We start from the raw sequence: 23678 nt of genomic DNA, 5'->3' as shown, positions 1-23678 counted from the left end.
TGGTTTTTAACCTTGGGTTTCAACTTTCCTCAGTACTGTAGCCCAGGGGCTGAATTTGACTTGAAGTAAGTTGAACAGAGGTTTCCTCTGGGTTAGTGAGAGCCACAGTGTTTAGCCATCAGCCCTTACCACTGACTTTGATTAATCCTTCATGGCTCAAGAACTGAAAAGAAAAGCTGGGGGTGCAAGGCGGACCATCTGGAAACCTTCATAAACATGCCTGTCTTTCCACGCTCTCCAAAGGATTCAAGGAAAATCGTAAAAATGAAAAGAGAGGTCCCTTTTGCACAGTTTTGTCCTCTCGAGGCACCCTGTGCATATGCAGCAAGCAGAAATGCGCTCATACTGAATCCTAGCCCTGCGCTGCACCTCACAGCCCGGCCCCAAAACACTGAATTGTGTAATGAAATACATTTTCAACAGGCCCGCGGTGAAGTTACACACACGTCCCTGCAATTTATGGCGAATGCTGATAATTTACTTCAGCTTAGCCTAATCTTTTTCACCTCAGCACTGTAGATGAACAGTAAGGCCTCTAAAAATGCGAGACAGAATCAGATTCAGTGCAGGGAAAAAGACAAGACCAGATCCATCTGGACTTGGTTATGAATTTCTTGTTTTCACTCTTAAAAAAAGTGTTATCAAGATGAGCAGTATAAATTATCTAGCCTATTTGGAAATATGTCATTGAGCAAGAACAGGTGCGGAGATTCATCTCTGACATTTCTGCAGCAAAGCAACGCAAATAAAGGAGGTGAAGGTGCAAAAACCACTAATTTTCTGCAGCTTAACAACCATTACAATGGACGAGCGTGTTATCATTGCAAACGTAACAACCTAAATATAAATCCAAATAATGTAAATCTTCATCACAATCTAAAGAGGGAGGAAACCTTCGAGCCAGACCATAAAAATCAGAAGAGAGAGTGATAAATGCAAATGTACAGACCCTTCAGCAGAGACGTAAAGAGGGTGGTCTCTGCAATAGCTCTGCCACCCAGACAGGCTTTTCCACAACTCAGTTTTATGTACCAGAAAAAAAAAAGTACTGAGTGCCCCCTAACCTCCCAACTCTTGGTAGGGAATGCCTGACGTGTCTCCTGTTACAGCTAGAACCGAGATCTTTTATCTTAATACTCGAGACCTGTTCATTTTGTGAGCATTCTTGCTACACATGTGTGCACTGCATTTTGTTCCTTTCTGCTCTTCTGCAAAGACGATCTCATCCAAAGAAAACGGATAAATAAGATAAACAGATAAGAAGAGGTACAAAGGAGCAAACTGGGAAGTGTGGCTTTGGTTAAATATAAAGCTGTTGACAGCCGTGTCTGATGTGGCAACAGAGAATGTCCAGTGAGGTTTAACAAAATGAATGAGGAGAAGAAGAAAAAATATTTGCAGAGTTTAGCTATTTATATTGTGGGCTGTACTGAATAGCAGCATTACACTTTTAAAGAAGGTGCGACCGGAGACAAATGAGCCTAGAAAGTAAGATAAATGTCTGGACCTCACAAATGCTACAATAAAGATCTGCTGCTTGAACAAATATTTATAAAAGTTAGCAATTAAAAATAAAAAAAGTGTCTATTTAAATAAAAAAAAAAAATGCATACAATACGTGTTTTCACGCTCAGCTTTGGAGCCACAACATATTTTGACAGGAGCTCAAGCCCAGACAAATGTAGGAGCAATGAAAGAAAACAAGAGACACATGAGAAGGACAAAGAGCGATGGATACAGAAGTAGTGCAGGGAAGATGAGAGCAGAGAACGAGAAAAGAGGGCTTGTTGACAGGATCATTAGGTGGAAAATATTTCAGCTTGCCAAAACCAACAAAAACCAAGCATGCTACTTCCACACATACAATATGGCCACACCCAGTCAGTGGCAATATCAAGCATCTGTGCCTTCCAGCATTTTGCACAAAGTATAAAATAAGCAAGAGATTTCATGTCAAAGGTCCAAAGAGGAATTAAATTACTATTTACTGTAGGTAAGACGCAAGAAAGAGCCCATTATGAATGGCGATGCACTTAAAGCTTTTTTTCAAAGGAAATTTATCCACAATTCAAACTCCTTCAGTACGAAACGGGAATGTTTAGAAATGAACAAAATGGAGCCTGCCAGGAACATTAATCTACCACCCACTCTCAGCAAGACTGCCACTGCCACAACCAGTGTGTCTTCTTTTATATTCTTGTCTCCTATTACCATTTTTCAGTCACATAGCTGATTTGCCTGGTCTTGCCTGCCTCAATCATCTCAGCGCTGAAGTCAAATCAAAGCGCGACATAGTATGTGATTGCACAACAGCTGCTCACGCACTGCGAGGGAGCGAAGAGCTCTTAGGAAAGACAGGGTATGGTGTGCGAATGGTGTACAAACGGGCGCTGTTATGGTCACTGGCGGGCACCAGTGTGTGTGCAGCTGGCAACAGGGCAGCACGAGGGGTTTTCCGCGCCGCGGTTAAGGACAAAGGTATTCTCTCATGGGCAGCTCAGATCAGAGTCAGGGTGGCGTTCGAGACACTTTCACAATCCAAGTGTGGGGATGCCAGTGGCTTTCACTTTTTCAACTCTGGGCTGAGAAGCTGTTGTTTACCACATCCTTGAGTTTTCCAGCCTGTAGCCATGGCTACAGTGGTCACAAATGAGCATCAAAAGGTGAGGAAGAGCAACGGGCTAACTCTTTAGAAAGCTTTCAGCGTCACTGTGAATTTACTGCAGCGAGGACTCGGTGGACAAAGATTCAAATCGGGGGGAAAAAACCTGTGGTAACAAAAAAACAAACAAACAAACAAACAAACAAGAAAACACCACAGGGCTTTAGGGCACACTGCATCTCCACTTTAGAGTCACTGACATCTTTTATTTAAACCCGACAGGCAGCGACTCCGATAGCTAAGTTGGGGGAAAAAAAGCAGATTTACAACTCGAAGCTAACATGTTAGAACAAAACAAATGAAATTATTTGTAATGAAGCGAGACTGATTTTGCTGTGAAGTGTTTATAAAGTTTTAAGTAGCGGATTGAAAGGCGCTCGATGAAAAATAATCACCGATCAAATCGATATACTTAAACGTGTTCCACAAACAGAAATTCCATCTAATATTTATTATGAGTCATAAATGCTGGAAGTGGCCACAATTTCAGATGATCAATCTGATGTCAACTATAAAAAATACATTAGGTAAAGCTTTAAAAGGACAGAGTGTGAGATATCCATATGCTCCTTTGCCTTCACCTTCAACAGCTGGCCCTCTTTTCCAAGGTAGGCCTGCCTTTGCGACCTTGTACCAGATATAGAAGACATATACCACAGCTCCATATTTGGGTCTTGTACTCACAGCTACAGTAGTGGCCAGCTGTTAGGACTAAAGGTTTTCCCTCGGTTATTCCCCGAAAGCCTGAAAGCACACAGCAGCCCTCCTTCGGTCATAAACACACATGCACACACACCACCCACACCTGCTGTATGTCCTGAAAACAGGCAACGCAGCAAGTGTGTTTTGTTTTAGGCTGCCCTCTGTATACTAACGATGAGTTCACTGTGAGTGTGTCATTGACTAAAGAGAGGCATTTTCTGTTTACACCTACACACTTAGGAGGAAATGGCTTCAACGCTGATGACACTATTGCTGTACCCACTACTCATACAGAGTCCCCGGTAAAAGAACTTACTCACCCTGACACACACACGATGAATACAGTTGCCGAGTGTCCAACAAAAGGAAGCAGCACGATGGAGTAATGGGAGGTTTAAGATTAAAGACAGCTGTGGCAACTAAACTATAGTACTGTTACTCTGAGCTTTACGCAACGGAATGGTAAATATATGTTCCTCTTGTACTCAAAGAGAATTTTAAAGAGAACAGAAGACACCCCTGAATTAGTCTGACCCCATTCTGAAACATGCCAGGTAAGAGTAGGAGCAGGGACTTTGTTTTAATGCGAATGAACACATCTTAAGGCAACTTAATGTCATTACTCTGTCGGCACATCCAGGCCCTTATGATGAAATTCATCATTTTTAGACAATCGCTTCTCCTCCGAGGTGCTTCTTAGTGATTTGTCAAGAAAGAAGAAGACGGCGCCCAGTCACCCTGCACAGTTGGGGTCTCCATCAGGGGGAAAAAAGACCACCAGCACAGCTGAGGAGGGCTGAAAGAGATTCTTTTATTATGCTATCAAATTAAGGCTCAGATAGGTTTGGTCCCAGGGTACTGGAAGAGTTAACAAAGCCCTGCACACAGCGAAAACCTTGTGTCACCTGCTCACATCACTCAGCTTTTCAAGTGTAACAGCTGCTTCCTTCCTCACACATAGCAATATCCTCACTCATTCACACTAACGGCTTAACTGTCCCGCATAACACAGTGAGATTACCGGACATTCTCAGAAGTCTGATGTGTTTGGATTTTTTATAACTTAGTTGTTTTTTCAAAGATCTGAGTGAGGACGTCCACTTATCGTCCTGGATCGGAGGGGATTAAAGTGAAGTGACAGATCAAGCAAAATATAATAATCCATCGAGGGACTTTTAGAAAGTGTTTTCTTTAACATATTTGACTCATTTTTCACAGATTCTGATGTTAGGATCCAACAGCTGCCTCTTCTCCAGGACATTAGCACGTAGTACATATGAAAGCCAATAACTCACAGTCCCTGTCAAAAAGCAATGAATTACTGACAGATTAGGGAGCTGATTTATGTTTTAGGTGCGAAACGTAACTTGTCTTCTGTCAGATTAACTTCAGGAGAAGCCCCCAAACATTGGTTAAAATCGATATACTCTAAGATCTGAGGCAGTATTTACAGATGTGCCTCACAGTGGTTGCTGTGGTTGGGCTCAGGTATGCATGTTGTGCAGAAGGTGCCAAGAGATCAGCAAAAGAATGATGGCATCGTTTCCAAGAATTTTCTTGATAGTCATGATAAATTATTCTTTCCCTTTGATTTCTGCTTCATTTGGATGTTACTGGAAGCAGCGTTCGAGTCCTCCACTGCCGTACGTATGCACTCATCCATTCATAACACGAGCTGTGTTCTGATCACTAGATGATGCAGAGTGTGTTCATCCTCTCGCGACGTAAACGCTTCCGCTTAGTCTGGAACTTCTCACCACACCGGATGCTGTCCACTAATACAAAAAGTCTTTAACAATAAACAAAAACAAACCGCAGCGTAGATGAAATGATGATTCTGTGAGTGCGATAAGAAAACAAGTGACTCACTCGAGCTGTCATAAGTCAAGTCGTAATGTCAGACAGCAAAACAAACAATCTGGTTTCATTTGATAAAACAGGTTTCTTAACACGTGAAAGAGAGGAAATGCAGATCCCAATTCTTTTTATATGTCTGGATTAACGGCTTTTGTAAATTTGTAGACAATGGCAAGCACGACTTCAGAAAGTTTGTCGTTTTACTTCCAAATGGTCAAGATCAGGATCGTTTCCTTCCGTTTGTGTTCATCGAAGAAATCAAACATTCAGCAGCGTTTTAAAACCACAGCAGTCTTCTATAAGGCAATGTGTTTGCCGCTATATGTTAGATTACAACATGCTCTTTGCTGTACAGAGCCCTGGACCTGATCTTGATATTGTGGAGATTCTGGCACAATCAGATGGCCACCTCAGAGACACGCCTGTCCAGACCCCCGGACTCCTGGATAGTTTTAAAAAAGTGGGTATGACTAATAGCCGAGCAGCTTGATCCACAGAACCTGACAAGCTGTTCTCCAGTGGCCTGTAAATACAGAGAGCTTGGCAGATGTGAAGGCCCGTTTCCTGCAGACATGGTTGTAGCTTTACCCGCAGCAATCAATACAATTGACCGACTTACAGATACTCCACATTCATCCGAGGCCACAACTAACATCCTTTAGCGTCACTAGAGATGAGTTTATCTTTTCGCTTGCGTAGTAGGATTCAGTAAGTTTTGCTTTTACTCAGTTGACCATCGAAAGACATGGAAGGAGTGAAGGAAGTTGTTGTTTATCCAGTGCAAAGAGGTACTTACTGTAATGATTCACTTACGTAGAACATATTAACTTACTGGAAGAAAACAGAAAAAGCTTTTTTTTCTCGGTTTCGTGTTTATTGCTTTGTGTTAATCATGTCTTCTGTAACTTATAAAGTTGTTTTACAACTCGGGAAAATTTTGGCCTTCGGTTCCAAGGAATGGCTTTCTAAACGCATCGTAAACCTTTCTCTTTGATAGACTTTGATCAATGTTTTGTATCATCACCAAGCTTTAACACTGAATGTGAATAAGGGCTATCGGTTTATTTTCCATATTTGGTCTTGTTGTCCGTTTTAGCTAAGTTCAAATAACAACCAATCAGGAGCTTTTTCATATAATCACAACAAATCTATAATTTATATATTAGCATATTTTCTGCAGGTGAATTATGTGCAACAGCAAATGTGACGGAGTAAATGTAGCCTTCTGTACTGACTTGAGGTCAGATGCAGGATGACTGGGGTGTAATTGCTCGAGTTCTTGAGCCTTTAACAATGCAACAAATTGTAAATTAAGCTTAAGCTTAGTTCTCGTTTGCTTGCTCAATTGTTTAAGTTATTAAGAGTATTTGAGATTGCCAACAGCTTTTTTCCCCTCTTTTTGACAGCAGGAATGCAAGTATTTGATTTCAAAATGAGAAGCGAAAACACGCAAAACATTTACGCACATTTATATGTGTGTGGGGTTGAGGAAGGGGTAGGGGCTGAGGGGCATTGTGCATGCGTGCGTGCATGCGTGTGTGCGTGCGTGCGTGCGCAAAATTGTTGCTGGTGGGCCTCAGCAGGACTGTTGAGGTTGGAGGAATCGTACGTTCAGCTGTGATTTCCATCAACACATTCCTGGACGCTCACACACTCTCTCAGCGGAGCTGCGCACAGCACCCCCCAAGGATGTGACCTGCAGCCTGCAGACACAAATGGCTGTCTCACAAGCGCTTATCACAACACAGCAGCCTGTAGGATAATGGGACGCCTTAATCTGAAGCCACGTGGAGCTGAGCAAACTTTGACTAGTGTTGCTCCTTCATGCTGGCCCTATGGAAAACAGCGGATGATATACAACACTGTTCGGCAGTATGCCAGCAGGTTTCACCATGCCAAACTGATTACAGGGTAGAGGTCAGACCACATGGACAACAAATGGTCCCTGGCACTGGGGGTTGGGCATAAGGCGGAAAGCATCATGCTCAAAAAGACAGCAATTGTCACCGAGACTGTTTAAAGGATACATGATATTCCAAAGCACCAGGAAGTGCACAGTTGCTCATATGCTGCACACTGTTGTGCATTTTGTCAGAAAGCCAAAGTTGGCGCAAACACAAATAATAAAACATGTGGCCTCACAAAAGTATGCAAAAACTGGTCCGCAGATTAAACTAATGTTTCAAAATTCCCAGGAAGCTAAAACGGAGCCAAAGAGAAGGAGAAAGTATTAAATGGGACTTAAGACATTGATAACGAGCAACTTAAACACTCAACTCAGCAGAACCTCCGACCATCTGTGCTGAATAACTGTACAGTAACTGGCACTTAATCGGTGTGTGTTTCTCTTCTGCTGCCCTAACAAAAAGACATGACTAAAATCCCCACACAAGTCCAATCAATCAATGTTATTGGCAAACTGCAAGGCTGGCGTGAAGCCACAATGTGCTGCATGCCTCCAAATGCATAAAGGGGTTCAGTTTGAGGGAAGGTTCTGCTCACAGCAGTTTCTACGCCATGGTCCACATCTCGACTCGAGATTACACAGGTCTTATATTTGTCTTATATTGATATGGTTTGTGATGAGTCATGACCAGCTGTTCTGTGTAATATGGGAATATATACAGACTGCTTTTTCCTTCTATGGCAAGTGGAAGCGGTTCTCCTAAGAATAATTTGAACTGAACAGAACAATAGCTTTTAACTTTGGCGACACCTCAGGGGAATGCGTCATATCCTGGCACTCCTTCTGTACCTGCTACTTTGCATATCAAGTCAAACACTGTACCAATAAAGACGGGTTGAAAAAAATGTTTTGTTAAGTGTGGTACCGTAGCGTCTTCCGATTAAAACCTTTGTGGTGATCCACAAAAGCTTTTTGAAAACGTTTGAAAAGGTCCTTTCATTTACTTTAAAACATATTAATGTATAACACACAACTGGCAAAGAATAAGGTGCGGGAGTTACTGTGAGCCGCTGAGATAAAGATGGGTTGTGGTGGCCTGTGTTCACCATGTGGTGGAGCTGAGTGCTGGTTTCCCGAAGTGTCTGTTCACCAGAACAGACAAGCAGGCAGGCAAAGCCCGGCGCACACTGTATCCAAGTGCGAGCGCTCGAATGACGCTCTCGTGCTGAGCTGCTATTTGACTTTATTATCTATGCTCTACGGATTTCACGTTCTGTCTTCTCCTTAATAAGTTCAAGAAGTGTTGGCTTGTTTGCATGCCAGATACTGTTAGAGACACACCACAGGCAAGGAGGAAAGACACCCTGAATTTAGATGTCAGGTACAGTACGGAGGTGCTCAGGACAAAAGCTGGAGAGCAGTAACTGCATTCTAAAATGGGTGTGAAACCCTCCTCTGCAACAGAGCGGACTCATGTCTTCCTCTTCATACTTTTCTCTCCCTCACTGTCTGCCTCTCTTTTCCACTGGCTGTATCTCCCTCTTGCCCTCTACCCTAATGTCTTTGTCTGCTTTCTGTCATGCATTCCCTCATTTTGCTCCCCCTCCCCACAACCCGCCCTCCTTCCTTTATCCACGCTATCTTCTTCTTTAGCTCACTCTGTCCATCTACATCTGCACCCCCTCCCCTCGCTCTCCCTCCCTGGAAGGCACACATACACAGATAATACTGCGGCTACATGCTGCTTCTGCAACATACTGCAGCAGGCGAGCATACTCCACTGCAGCCCTTTAACACAATGGCCATTTCTCTTATGACCTCACAATGAAAACAGCTCTCGGTCTAAACAGATTGCATGTTCTCTGCATCTCAATCAAAATCACACAGTACATTTTTTGGGGAGGAGGGAAATACATTTCACAGAGACTCCCTGCAACATGCAATGCATCATTTTTTTTTATCTGCATCTGCTAATATCAGCCTTTCACAAGACCAGCATGTTAATCAAAGCAACATGCCCTGCTTGCTTCCAATTCCTTTTAATACCATATGTATTTTCAGTTAAGCACTCCCACTGCCTATGGACATATCACCCCTGATTCGCCCTGTCTTGCCTTCTCCCCCGAAGCACGACAGAACGAGACGTGCTGTTGTAACACAATGGGACTTTTTTTTTTTTATTGAACCATGAACAAACACATTCACACAAACACACACTCCCAATCACACACAAAAACAAAACACACAGAGACAGACATCTAGTGATCGTGGCACATGAAAGGACATACAGTGATGCCATTGTTGGAATATCCAGGAGTGATTTAAGGAAATGACAAAGTGTCGACAGATAACAACACAAAGAGAACACAAAGATGCTTTTACACAAAGACAAAAGAGCGACAAAACTGTGAAAAGGATGACTTGAGATTCAATGAAGAAGTATGCTTTAACCTCAGCTTTGACACATGCAGATACTATCGTGCTTAGCTTTAAGTTGGAACTGTCGGGTGTTCGGTCATGTTTTATCCATTGTGGCTACTGTACATCTCAGCCCACATGTTCATTGCTTTGTGATATCATATTACCTTTGATATTGCTGCATTACCAGCTCTTTTCGTCTGCTAAGGTCATCATATACAGTTTCATGTGCCGCCAGTCACATGTTCGCAAGCTCGCTCAAACAGGTGCTACCACCAGGGGTTCCTAGGGTCTCAAGCACGATCTGACCTTTCTTATTTACTTGCCATTAAACTGACTACTGTTTATCGAATTAATTTTTCATAAATGTTAGCGCAGTATGTATTGCATCACTGACCCTTTAAATATTAAATGCACATAAGTGCAAAGGAATATATCACTGCACTGGAGAAGAGCCAAATCTCATGACAAGCAATATAGTGAGAGTCACACAATCTGTCTGTGAATCTCAAATGAAGCCTTTTATATGCAATATTAAAGATACAATATTAAGCCCCATTTAAACACAATACGGAGGACTTCTTTTCGGCGCAATTGTTTGCTGGAAATCAAACTTGCATGCTGAAACCCCTGAGAATCTCCATGTTTCCAAACACAATGGGTCCTTTCTTTATCTGAAAAGGCTCTAATAATGAAGCTCAGCTTAAGTCTGTTAACTGTAAACAATAGCTCTAAAAGGTGGCCTTGACAAATGCAAAACAAGAAGGTGGAGGTGATTATTGTGCCCTGAGTGCGCCCAAGGACAGGGTGTGATGGATAAACTCCAATCCCCCTCCTTTTCCCCACCATTTACACCTCCATCAGCGTGGGATGAGTACAGAAATCACCTAGTTGGAAGGTCAGCAATAACAAGAACATCTCCACTGGTGTGGCACGAGGAACCTTACTTTTTAAGTCACTCATTCTTCAAAAATAGTGAATATGTGGATGTTGTAAACTAGGAAATCTCTCACTCGGAATAGCGTGAATAAAAATATGCCGTCACGCACGAGAGGTTTGATTAAACAATCACTATCTGCGCTGACTTCATTCACGTCGCATGCTCATGCCTGCACAGTATCAAAGTCTTGCGCCATTACTCAGTGGTCTACAAACAGAAAAGCCGGGTGATCTCAGTGGAGGAAGTTGGATTTCCTCAAGCACATCCAACAGTTTCTGACTCTTGCATGCCAGACAACCATATAGATCTCTGACAGTCCAGCACCAGATAACATCAAGTCCTTTCTTGAAAGGATGCAGAGCAACATAAGGTCTTTAAAACTCTTTCTTTCTTTCTTTCTTTCTTTCTTTCTTTCTTTCTTTCTTATATTTTGATATATAAATGTATTCGATTCATCTACTCAAAAAACAAGCTCCCCACAGCAGCTAAAAATTCGCTACCCATACTGTGAGGAACAAACATAAGCTCACTAACCCACTGAATGGAAGCAGCTGTTATCAAAACTCTTTCATCTGATACAATACTTTGCAAAAATCTGCAATGCACACACACCACTACCACTACTAAACAAGCCTGTTAGATTCTATCACACACACTGAAGATACTTTTTACAACTCTCATATTCTGTCAAGCTATGTTTCAGATCTAAATCTGTAGTCTGCTGCTTTTGCTGCGTGTCGGTGACGGTCAAAGACACTGTGCAGAACAGTTTTGTGGGGTTTTGCATTGCAAGCGAAGAATGGTGAATGAAAGGAGATAACACACCATACATTGCATTTAAATTCCATTCACCCCAAAGTGCAATTCTGTTTCCACTGATTAATAGGCCAAAACCACATGTGTGGACAGTTGTTCTTCATGCGTGTTACTCTTCTTGCATGCCTGTTTGTAATGGCTCCTTTGGATCTCTCAATTGGCAGGAGAACAGTTATAACAACAACAACAATGCCAGTACATCTGTGCCGCTTTGCCTGTTGCTTAGGAGTCAGTACTCACTGCTTTGGACGTTAACAGTGCCAGTGGAGTTGTCCTTTCCCAGCAGGTTCTCCACCACACATGTGTAATTCCCAGAATCCTCCAGTTTTGCTCTGCTGATCTGGACTCTGGAGTTTTTCCTGTGGGTGACAACACTCACATAGCTGAGTCAGGGGAATCAGGGCAGGGAGGAAATAGCAAGTGAAGGCAACAAGTGGAAATACTGAGGGAGGGGTGCCGGTGCATGACAGGGCATGGCACCAGCTCTTCTGTAATAAGGATTCATGATTACTTGCTCTGGAGAGTGGGATGACTGTTTTTAATAAGAAACCGTGGAACAATATGTTAGAACTAGCTGCTGTGTTGTTTTGTAGCTTTGTTTCACGTCGATATTGTTATATCGTGGCCTCCTTAAGTTTTAACCTTTGCTCAACAGTAGCCACGGTGAGTAATTACTGGACAAGGACACAGAAAACTGTCATATTTCCTTTCTTTCCTTGGGTATTTCTTATTTTCTAATGATGTTTTAAATCAATTAAAAAGAAAACATAATTACAAAAGAACCCCAGACCATCAGGTATTTTTGATGTTAATTTACAACAAGGTAATAAAGCATCCTCCCCCACCCCCCACACTGCTGTTATGAAAGAGGCATTTGTAAAGCTTTCCACAGGGCGACCTGAACCCCAGAGCTAGTTTTAACTCTGAGTGTTCCACACCTTTGATCTGTTCAAAAGCTAATTTATGTGTGATCTACAAAAATAGTCTAAAGGCTGGCAGTAACAAAACTGTGGCTACACAGCGTGCAAAAGAAAACCAGAAACAAAGAAAATTATAATTTGTAGGGTTTTCAAAAAAGATATATATATGAGGGGCACTATATCATACTCTTGTATTGCTAATAATAATAATATATTCTTTGAAGAGGGACGAAACAGAAAACAGCTACTGCAGACGTAGCTCACCCTCAGTTTTATCAGGTTTAGCTGGTTTAGCTGAGAATAAGTCAGCGACATCACCCTGTATGTTTCAGCTTTACATAAAACATTAGCCCCCGGTTGCACTCCTCCAAACCAACTTGACTAGTGCTAACTTGCACTTCTGCCACATTGAGTGCTTAGATATATGATCTATTGCTTTGAAATGCAACTTTTTATTTGAATGAGAAAGTTAAATAAAAGGAGGGATCAAACGCTAACTGAGTCATTACAGTGCACTTCAATGAAGGAATTATCCTTTATAATCCCAAATACTAGAAAAGAGGAGGAAAACTGCATCAGCCCTGCCTGCTGACAGTAACGTCACCCACGGAGAACCTTTTACCGTACCGCCTATGTTGGGTTTACAGTACTCGGTTTTTGATTTGTACTCACTTGCCGCTCCTTATTTTGACTTTTTTGCTTTTCTTCAGCTCGTTGCCATCTTTGAACCATCTGTAGGTAGGGGCAGGGTTTCCTGTGGCCTCGCACCTAACTGTGAGCTTGCTTCCCTCGTCCACTATCATTGGATTTTTCATCGGTTTTAACTTTGGAGCCGCAGCTAAAAATAGAGAAAGACAAAAAAAAACAAAAAACAACAAGTCAGTGATAATATATAGACATGGACTTGATTATGGTTTGGTTTGTGTGTAATTGTGTGTTTTAGGAGGAGACAAAGAGAGGCGGTGATTGTCTCTACGGACTGAGCCAACAGCTCTCTCATGTAACCTCCAGATGTTGTCACCAGAGACATGATCAGCTTTACCTCAGACTAATAAACAGGCTGATTTTCAATCTGGCATCGCTTTTATAAAAACACCTGAAGCAATATTTAGCAAACATCCATTGGCTGATCTAGAAAATCTGTAACCTCAAACTTTAAAGCCAATCTGTACGCAAGAAAAGCCAATAACATTATGACTGCATAACAACTAGTCTGTTGTGATGATGGGAACAACAAAAACAAAAAAAGGGATTTAATTATAGCTCTTCTGTTTGTTACAGTATTGTGCTTTGCAAGAGCACAAAACCCTTGTTTTGCCCAGAAATGTTAAACTTTGAGTGAATTTCTTGTGTGTTCATTTCTTTCTCTGTATGCTCATATCAATGATCAGTGCCTCGGCAGTACACTCTGTAAATTCTTGCAACTTTTCTTTCCCCTTTCTTTAGTCCCCAGAAGAGGAAAAGATTTTAATTGAAATATGAAAATGATCTGCATCCAAAGCACACACAAAACAGACAACACAGACACACTCACTCATTCACACAAACACTTGCCAGCTGACAGCTGCACACATGTTTAGGAGAAAACTCATCCAGGGCGGAGCAAGAGGAAAGAGGTGAACAAGGGTCAGCCAGGGCTGGCCGAGAGCCCCCTCCAAACCCTAATGCGCACACGCACGCACACACACACACACACACACACACACACACACAATTTCCTGCTCCATGTGTAACATTTAAAATTTCATGCATTTGCTGAGTTGAGTGGTCCCACAAATTGCAGCTATTTGTGGTGCATCAAAGGATGACAGCTGAATGAAGACAAAGCATGACAAGCAAAATGAAGTACACACAGGTAATGACTTCAATTAAACACTGAAATAGCAGTGTACCGAAATTATCCCTTGTTGTCCTCTTTTTTTTAAAGAGACTGTCCCACTTCACTGACCTGGTTAAGCGACATGTCTGCACAGAGAGAAAAACTCTAATGATGCTGCAGTTTTTATGTTCTGTGTGTGTTTAAGTGGGCAGCGGGTGACAGTGGTGGGTTTTGATGCAGCTACAGGTATATCTGTAGATTGATTATATCTACATAACAGCATTTTCACATTTTAAAATGTGGCATTCCAAACGTATACCGTTGTTAAACAATAACCACAGGTTTGTGCGCTACTTTTGAAGGTATTGTTCCTTGTCAGTTCTGCAGAGGTCACTGTTGCTTATTACTGATCCTACCTCAATATACTCTATTATTCACAGGAACAGAAATGCAAGCACTTTCCGGTGCCATGTAAGCCAAGCAGATGTGACATTTAGGAACTCTGTTGCAGCCAAGCTTGTCAGTGTGTCCTACAACTGACAGTGTGTCCTCCACTCTACATCCTGACACAGACCTGTGCTCGATCTCCCGGGCCACTTGGCACTAATTCTCCTGACAGGAGCCGGAGGTCAGTGCTCATGGTCCCAGTCATGGATCTCTCAGTAACGGACATGAAATGATTCCTCAGCTGAAGCAAAAGTATGATGTAGACAAATCATTCATTCTTGTAAATAGAATTTTGCTAAGAACACTAACGCATTATAATTATTATTTATAATTACACTATTTATATTATTACATAATTATTACTTACAATAATAATTATTATACAGTTATTACTTTATAATTAATTATTATACTTGCACTTCAAAAGGTTTTTCAGTTATCTGTTCACCTGGCAGTTAAAAAACCCCAACAACAACAACAAATACAAACGTCCCTTTTTCTTCCCCTGCACTCCTGATACAATCAGCTAAATTCAGTTTGCCTGCAGGAGGTGTACAACTTTTAAGGAGTAAAGATACGGACATTTTTTTATTTTTTTTGCACGAAAGGACAAGAATGCTGAAATACTGAAAACCGCCCCCAGGACAGAAATAGCTGCATTATACTTACATAACACAACTTGCAAGCATCTGCACAGATAGCATGCTAATGCAAAGCTAGCAAAGAGTGTATGCCGACTCCAGCCCAGCAGCCAGACCCTGAACTTGTTGCTCATATTTTGAGCATTGTAGCCTCCATTTCTACCTGTAAATGTTCCTACAGTAGAGTCACTGTGGCAACCGCATTAAGGTCTCTTTTGGCTAGCTATATCTTTACTTCATGTTCATATATAAATGCTAAAATGAAAGATCCTGTGTTGGTCCTCATTAGTATAGAGATGTGTGTTGGTCTGTGGGACTATATCCTCAGGTTTATAAGTTACCTGGTCATTATGAGACTATGCTTTTCAACTCATTTAACAGAGTAATGTGAAAGTAATCTAATAAGTAGTTTGACAAATTACTGAGTAATTGGTGAGTAATTAACTTACTGAATTTAACTGCGTTTGAGAAAAGTAACAAGCAGTGTATAATAAATTACTTTTTTGAGTAACCGTTGTTACTCACGTTTTGCCAAAAACATTTCTGATATTTAGTGAAGTAATCTTAATTGCTGAAGGTTATTGTTAGATAGCTCGAGTTAGGCCTCAGAAACCAGTTTTAAACATAAAAGAATGTAAAAACCACGATTACTCTACAATAGTGAATACTATAATTAGAAAATTGTGCTTGTGTTGCACACACTGCTTTTTTCAGGGATCAAAGAGAGAAAAATGTCAGATTTAAAATAGATCCCAACCAACAGAGATCAATGGAAAAGCTGGTATTTTTAGTTCAATAGCTGGCATTTGATACTAAAATTACTGGAGAAAAACAAGGAACTTTTATCTGTGAACAACATCCTGCTGGAAAAGACTCCTACACAGTGGAGAGTCGCAGATGTGCCACTGTAAGGTGGCACGTACTAACTTTAATGAGCTTACGGTCTCAATATGGATTTGTGCGCTGCAACTGCTTGACACATTCGGTTCAGTTCAGTTCAATTTCATCCAGTTCAGTACAGTTATATTCACATAACTCCATCTCACAACCACAGTCATCTCAGGGCACTTAACACTGTAAAGTAAAGACCTTACGGTATTATAGAGAAAACCCAAAGATCCCCTTTGAGGAAGCACTTGGCGCGACAGTGGTTTGGGACAATAAAACCTTATTTATGCAGTAAGACATAAATGTGGCTTTGCAGAGAGTCATAACGTTATATAGGCTTCACATATTGTATATTACCATTCAAAATCAACTCTGCTAGTGGGGCTGGTTTATCGACAGCCTGCAGCAAGACCATATAGTGAGTGCAAGACTCCTGATGCTCCAGATGTACTTCATTAAGCATTTATTTATTAAATCTAATATATTACACAGGACTGGAAACTCAATGGAGATAAGACTTCACAATGTAGGCTCCTGGTACTCTTCACATTGCAGAGCTAATGGAAAATTACCAAAAATGAATCAGCTGTGCTGTAACTGCATTGTTGAATACAGTAAAATAGAGTACACATGTGTCATGTTTAATAAGCAGCTTACTCAGACACTCTCAAGGACTTTTATTTCAATTTAATTAGGATATTATTCTCTACTTTTCTATTTAGTGACATACAAAGCTTACAGAATTTACATGGGTCCCAATTCTACATAAATGAAAATACTGTGCATGATTTCCCTACACACTCAACTCTGCCAGACCCAGCACATTGCCTGGGGACAGCCTTGTCAGTCATAGCGCGGAGCGGGAATGAGGCTGAAACGTATAGAATGTTTAGTGCTTTGTCTGGACACGGGCCTGTCCTTGCCAAGCAAATTAAACAAGTTTCGTCCTTGACTGGAAAACTTCCAGGAAAACAGAGCTGCACTTTTCATCAAACAATAAGCCAGATGTGTGAGAGGGAGTACTCCAGTATACCGTGCTAATGAAGACGCAAGGAATCTTTGATATACATTTAATGGTAACTTTAAACCATGTATACATTAGCACAAAGAAGGATTTAAAATCCATGTACTTTGTGATGTAGTAGCTCAGTTCTGGAACGACACATGGAAAAAAAGCACTATTCAATCAACAGTTTAATGGACATTATTGTGCAGGCTGTGCAACAAAGTAAAGCCCAACATACATTTTTTTTAGAGAGCATGTTCATTTTACCAAGTGCAATTAATGTTTTCCAACAGGATAATAAAGACTCGTTATCCTTGAAAATAAAATAATTTCTTGGGGACAAGCAGTTGTCTCATTTTCCATTACAGCAGTGGAAAAAGTTTCAGGGAGTAATGATAAACCCTCGCCTCAACAACAGCCTGATTTTCTCAATTTGAAGCACAGGGGCAGCTGCAGATATGGACTATAAAAACCCAATTTGAGAATAGAAGCCTATCCGGTGTGTCAACGGCTCATGTCTTGGGTAACAGTTGGAAACCTCAGCCCAGAGAGTTGTTCAGAAACAAAGTTACTTGATGAATTAACAATACAGTGCTCTTATTGAGTGAACGATTCTGTTTTACTTCCAGGAGCTTAGACAAGGAATCTGAGGCATGCCTTTGTGTTTTCCTTTCTAGACAAAGTATCCCTGATTACTCTGGTGTTATGTCACTTCACTGCACGTTGTCAAAAGACAAATTACATGGTGAGACAGCCAGAGAAATGGGTTTTGCATGTGGGAATGGTCTTCAAGCACCTCACACTAGTCACTGTAACTCAACATCTGTTCAAAGAGATCATTTCAACAGCCTCCCAGCACATCTAGTGCACTTTCACCAAATAATTATCTGGGACATTGTTTATATGTGACCTCTCTCTTACCAACACTGCATGTCAGATTTTAATTGTGACTACTGTTCTGAATGATGAACGTTTGACAGAAGTGATAATGACTGCAATTCAAAACTCTTTTGAGTAAATGAATCCTGGGTTTAATCACTTCTCCTTTCTAGTAATTTTCCTATGAATTCAATGCTGACACTTGAGTTAAATATAGTAGTCAGTCAGTAGTCATCAAGACTCCAAAGCAGGGCACAAAAATAGACTAAACATTGAAGATGCAATTGTGAATTCAAAAGGTCTTATCTCACCCCATCTGTATTTTGGATTATCGCACTGGTTCACTTGGGACCAAAAGAGGTTCTTCCATTTAGATTTGCTTACAAGCAGCAGAACTGGCTTCTATTTACAGTTTGTTGAACACACAAAAGGTAAACTTTTACCAGTCCATGTTTCACAATGTTTCCTCCATGCTTGCCAGTGCAGTGCTTGCAAAACCATGTTTGTTTCAGAGTCCAAGTACTATAGAATTTTGTTTGCAACATTAAAATATATGTGTATATAAAAAAACTAAAATTTCTTCTATCATGTCTATAGCACGGTCCAGGATCATCGCTTCATTATGGTTCAGGTCTTGAATGGTTAAGAGTGCCACAGCCCACCTTAAAAACCAGGATATCCCATTGGGCATCCCTAATCTAATAAGAAAAAACTGATGTATGTTGTTAAAATTTATTCAAAAAACAAACCACAGAGGCTGTCAGCCAGAAATTGCTAATGCTACCTAGTCATGCGCAAAATGTTAAAGCCAATGTGTGACCCACCTGCCACTGGGACATTTTGCATTAATGTTTTATTGATTATTGCATTAATTGTTGTTTAGTTGTTTTGTACTGCTGAGGTTTTATACATTTCAGTTACCGCTAATTAAAGAGTAGTAAAGTAGTTTATTTATCATTCTTTTGTAAGCTAACATCACAAAAGCTACAGTGGGTAGTGACGCAAGTGTGACTTGGCAAAGGTTTTACCCCAGGTGCCCTTCCTGACAGAGTCCCAAAGGCAATAGTGTTTCCTCCTGGGATCCTGGGAATCTTCCGCTTGTCATGTGTAAACCACTACACTATTAGCATATAAATTTGAAAAAAATAAATAAACAAAATTATAATTCCATGTTAGGGCCTTACCCTGTGCTTATTTAGCTGTAAGTGACATTTATGTTCAGGAAGTTTCCATTAATATAACCATAGTCGTTACTGTTATGTTCAATGCCCCAACTGTGCCACGATAAGCGCCATGCAAATGCTTTACACAAATCAGAATTCCTTGGTATTTGATTCCCAGAAGCTGCCGCCTTCTGTGTAATTTAAATATGACATGGCATAACAAATTTAAATAAGACATTTGTTTATTCTACCAAGAAGTATTTTTACATCGATATGGGAATGAATGCGAAAGGGATGCTCGCATCAACACCTCCCTACATGGCTCCACGAAGCTTTCGACTACTTCCGGCCCTCCATTCGACGGTTTAAACCAAGCTGGGTATTTTTGGTTCTTGAGTCTCTATCTATAGCGTTACCTGAAAGGGTGAGGAATTTTGTTTTGTTTTGTTTTTTTTTTAAAAGGGGGAAAAACGGTCTGGGGGGTAACTGACGAAACCCAAACAGCAATAAAATGAAAGCAAGACAGAAGAAAGAAAAGCTTCTCGTGTGTTGGTAGATCAAACAAGGGCAGCAGCTGGAAAGAGATTCCAGCAGGATGCCCATGATACTCTGTTTCTGCTAGATGTGTAATACACTTTCAAATGGCTGTAGGGATTTGACTACAGCCATTACTACAGCTGCTGGTCTCCTAACCCCAGCCACTGAGATTGGTGAACAAACATTGTAAAGACAGAGAGGGACAGAAAGATGGGATGCAGAGGTCTACTTTTATGGGAAGACAGTTCTGATATCCCACAAACTTAAACTTTATCATAAGTTATTTTTAAGGTATTTTCTTTCAGACAACTTTTCCATAAGACGTTTGCAGAATGGCAGCGAACCTAACATAAACACAGGCACAGTTATTGAGGATTTATTGTATTCTATCATCTAGAATCAATGTCGTCTTACTTATTTTCTCAATCCTTTTCCTGTTTCCAGCAGGAGCTTGTAATAGCACATTAAAATAAATATATTGAGTAAGAGCTGTAAGAAGCAAGATCACACCTGAATCAGAAGTTGAGGCTGTCTGATCTTTCACCATTAACTCCTCTGACTATTGGTTGCCATAAATTAGATTACTTGATGTAAACTCTGGAATTCTTCAATTTAAAGGTGTGGTGGGTGTTAGCACATGGCAAAAAACACTTGGCACAAAAGGAAGGAATAAGCTCTTCACTTCCATAACTAATTATTACCACGCTCACCAAAAAAAAGAAAAAGAAAAAAAAGAGCATGCCTTGTTCTGTCTTGGTATTAGAAGTAGGAGGAAGTCTGTGAAAAATAAAATACTTTTCCAGTTTTCCCCTTGCTCTGGTGTCTTACTTGCCAGCGAGGACCAACGCTTTAGCAGAAATGTCTTTGTCGGGACCTGTAAAAGTTCTGCCTTTCCCACCCTAGACCTGCCTCATTAGAAAACTTGTGCAATTTTCTCCAAAGAGTGTCAACTTACAGACACAATAAACGTAGCCCTCAAAGGCAGAGATGTGAAAGGAAGTCATCATGTAACACTGTAGCAGGAGTATTCCCTAAAATCAACACTGAAATATTTTCTAGTCCAATTGCTGAAAAAAGTAATTATAGCTGACAAGTACCTACTGTGAGATGATATGCTTAAAATAAAATGTAAAATTTCATTTTCAGGGAAGCTGAGGAACCCGGGAGAATTCTGTCTTATTTTTTTTAACCCTGTAATGTCTGTGATTGATTGAGGACAGTCACACCAAGACCAGCCGTTATCCAGCAATACGTGACCATATTCCAGTGAGTGTATAGGCAGCAGATAGGTAATCTACAAGGCAGTCTTAGCGTTACATTACAAGTATGCTGCAAGTGCGCTGTAAGTTAGCAAGCTGGAATATCTGTATACTGTACTCTGTTTTGAACAAAACAAAGACAAATAAAATAGAATAGATGACAACATACAGGTCTGATAATAAAATGGTTATTAAATGCTGGCAAAATTTCATAAGGAATCAGATCAGACTGAGGAAATTTATAGAAGCTGATTCTCTCCAAGTACAACAGAAAGGAGTGTGTTTTTCATTTTGGAGCCAAGGCTCATAAAACACGTCTGATGTTGTGCTAGTACCTTTAGTATGTATACGGTAATCGTCACCCACGTGAATGTATTCATTTGACCTACTTTGAAAGCTCAGTTTTAAAACAGGTGAACGTGTCACCTCACACAGATGAATCAAGTTTTTACCAAGAAAATGATGATTCAAAGATCAAATGATTGTGCACTGGGGGACTCATACAAAACGGACATAAGACATGTATCAACACGTGACAGCTACAAAAAGACATTTACAGTAACATTAAATGCTTTGTGCAAAATACCACAACAGGCAAACACAGTTTGTTTCCATTCATTTTGTGACAAGCAGAAAAAATAAACTAGAAGATACACATTACATGCAGCTGTTTTCTGTGTGCACAGCAGCTGTGCGGAAAATTCTCTCACACACACACAGATAATCTGCAAGTATTCCAAGTCCCCTTTCGTTTGGGGAGCTGTTTACCTGACATGTTTATAGATCATAATCACACTTGGAATGACGACTGGGAATTATTTACATGATCAGATCTGCATGTGTAATAGAACGATTATATAAAGTAAATAGGACAAAAAATAGCTACGATAGCATATTTAGGATGAAAGGAGTGCAATTTAAAGAATTAAGTGGTGTAAACACACTGTTTTGGGGTTGTTGGGGTTTTTTTGGAAATCATATGACTAGTCTTGATGGTTATCTGTTGGAAGCTGACAGAACTGAGATCAGTGGCATCAAAATGACTATAAAGATGAAGAGACCGAGCCTAAAATAGAGTATCTGATCAAACGGAAGATGACACATTGTGGCTATAGTAAAAAACAAAGTTTTGTTTTTGGATGCCACTAAAATAGGGATTGTGCTTCCCCATGACCTGAGGTCAACCTACAGTGACATGCTGCAGCTTGTAGGATCCTCTACTGAGCAAGCACGTCGCCACCTTAGTGACTCTGAAAGACAAACAGCTTCCATTTTATTCAAATTTCATAAGTGGCTTCGAGCAAAAATACGGAGACACTTTCACACTGAATGACTCACCACGGACTAAAATTCTGATGAGCACTGAAAACACGGCTAAACCCTTAAATTATTAACCCCGTTAAAGACTGTGTAATGAAACATGATTTACAGCTACACGCACTGCTTTTAAAAGTATAAAGCACTATGATACAGCAACAGAACTGTGACCTAACACAAGCGTGTTGTAGCCAGTCACCAGTTTTCAGAGACCTTTTAATAAAACGACACTTTGGTCGTGTGAGGTGCAGGGATTAATTGAAAGCTTATTCTGTACACAAGTCCTTTCATTTGACTTCCATGCAATCCCGAAGTGCTGCCAAAACCAGATGTTTCTCTTTCAAGCTGACCACCTGAGAAGTCTTTTCCATGTGACAACCTAGCAGCAAGCTTTGACAAGCTGAGGGAATACTTACTTTCCCACACTTTTGTAATAAAGCTGCAGAACACAAACTTAATCTCACTTGTTCCTGTTCTCCAAATCTTTCTCTTTGTCACTCTCTCTCTCTGTCTCACACACACACACAAAGTGGAACACACGTTACACAGAAATCATCTGCCATTTAATTTTACCTTTAGTGGGATCACCTTCTGTCTCCTTTTGTCCTTTCTTACCCACCCTCTTTCTCCCTTTTTTATCTTTCCTCTTTCCGTTCTCTGTCATGCTGTCAGATGTTAGTAAATCCTTAGGAAAAAAACCAGGTAGTCCTTTTTGGGAACGTGTGGTAAGTGGGCACCACCAGACTCTGAGCCTGTTAGAGCGTTTCTCCTCCTATATAAACTGGCTCCAATAAGAGGAGAGAGGAGGGAGAGAGAGGAGCAGGAAGGGGCAATACTGTAGAAGGAGGAGGGAAGAAAAAAGGTGGGGGAGGCAAAGAAAGCATTTCCCATTGCTTTAAGGCAATCAACTGTTGTCTTACTGGATCTATCAGATAAGTACAGCGTCTTCCAGGCCCAGAAGCCAAAGCTGAGGACAAAGTGAGAAATCGAGTGAGTACACGTGAAAATCTGAAGTCAGCCCATTCAAGCTCCATGGCTCTGTTTCTCCTGTCCCAGCAGCATCCTCTCATTTGTAATGAAGCGTGCAGAAAGTGAAGTGAGACAAGTTAAGCTGTCCACTTTGCACTGCTGACCTCAGCCACATAATTCAGGCGGAGACTTGCCCCTTACCAGGTTGATGTTTGGGGTCCCAAAACACTTCACATCTGTTAAACATTTGTTGAAAACAGATTCAGTGGATGCGTGTAAGAGAGCGGTGTGTGCGCGAGGTGTCAAAATGTCAGATCCCAATCGGCGACAGACTGCTTCTTGCAGAACTACACAGAAATCGGCTCTGCCGGTCTGCTCCCCTTCCTCTCCTCTCTCTGTCTGTTAGCACCTCTAAGTATTACAGGCAAGTTTGAGCTTGTCTCCGGGTGTCTTTCTGCCTTTCACTGCCGCTGTTAGCCCGGTGTCATCAATGTCCACACAGCAATAAGTATTAGAATGCCAGCTTTTACAG

The 23678-nt window shown here is 40.9% G+C and overlaps 1 protein-coding gene across 1 annotated transcript in view; it reads right to left on the bottom strand.

Moving 5' to 3' along the window:
- Positions 1–23678, bottom strand: part of nrg2a (neuregulin 2a) — a 75940-nt gene that overhangs the window by 26092 nt on the left and 26170 nt on the right. Inside the window, exons 2-3 of the mRNA XM_085364479.1 lie at positions 12894–13059; positions 11542–11660 (exon numbers count right to left, since the gene is read on the bottom strand). Of these exons, the coding sequence (XP_085220605.1) occupies positions 11542–11660; positions 12894–13059 (285 nt within the window). The remainder of the gene's footprint in view (positions 1–11541; positions 11661–12893; positions 13060–23678) is intronic.

Source organism: Diplotaxodon limnothrissa, linkage group LG10 (assembly GCF_057381915.1).
Source record: "Diplotaxodon limnothrissa isolate DT_005_m linkage group LG10, D_limnothrissa_male_GT1.1, whole genome shotgun sequence".
NCBI classification, from domain to species: domain Eukaryota; kingdom Metazoa; phylum Chordata; class Actinopteri; order Cichliformes; family Cichlidae; genus Diplotaxodon; species Diplotaxodon limnothrissa.
Note: the sequence above shows the minus strand (reverse complement) of the source record. Positions and strands in the feature narration are given on the sequence as shown.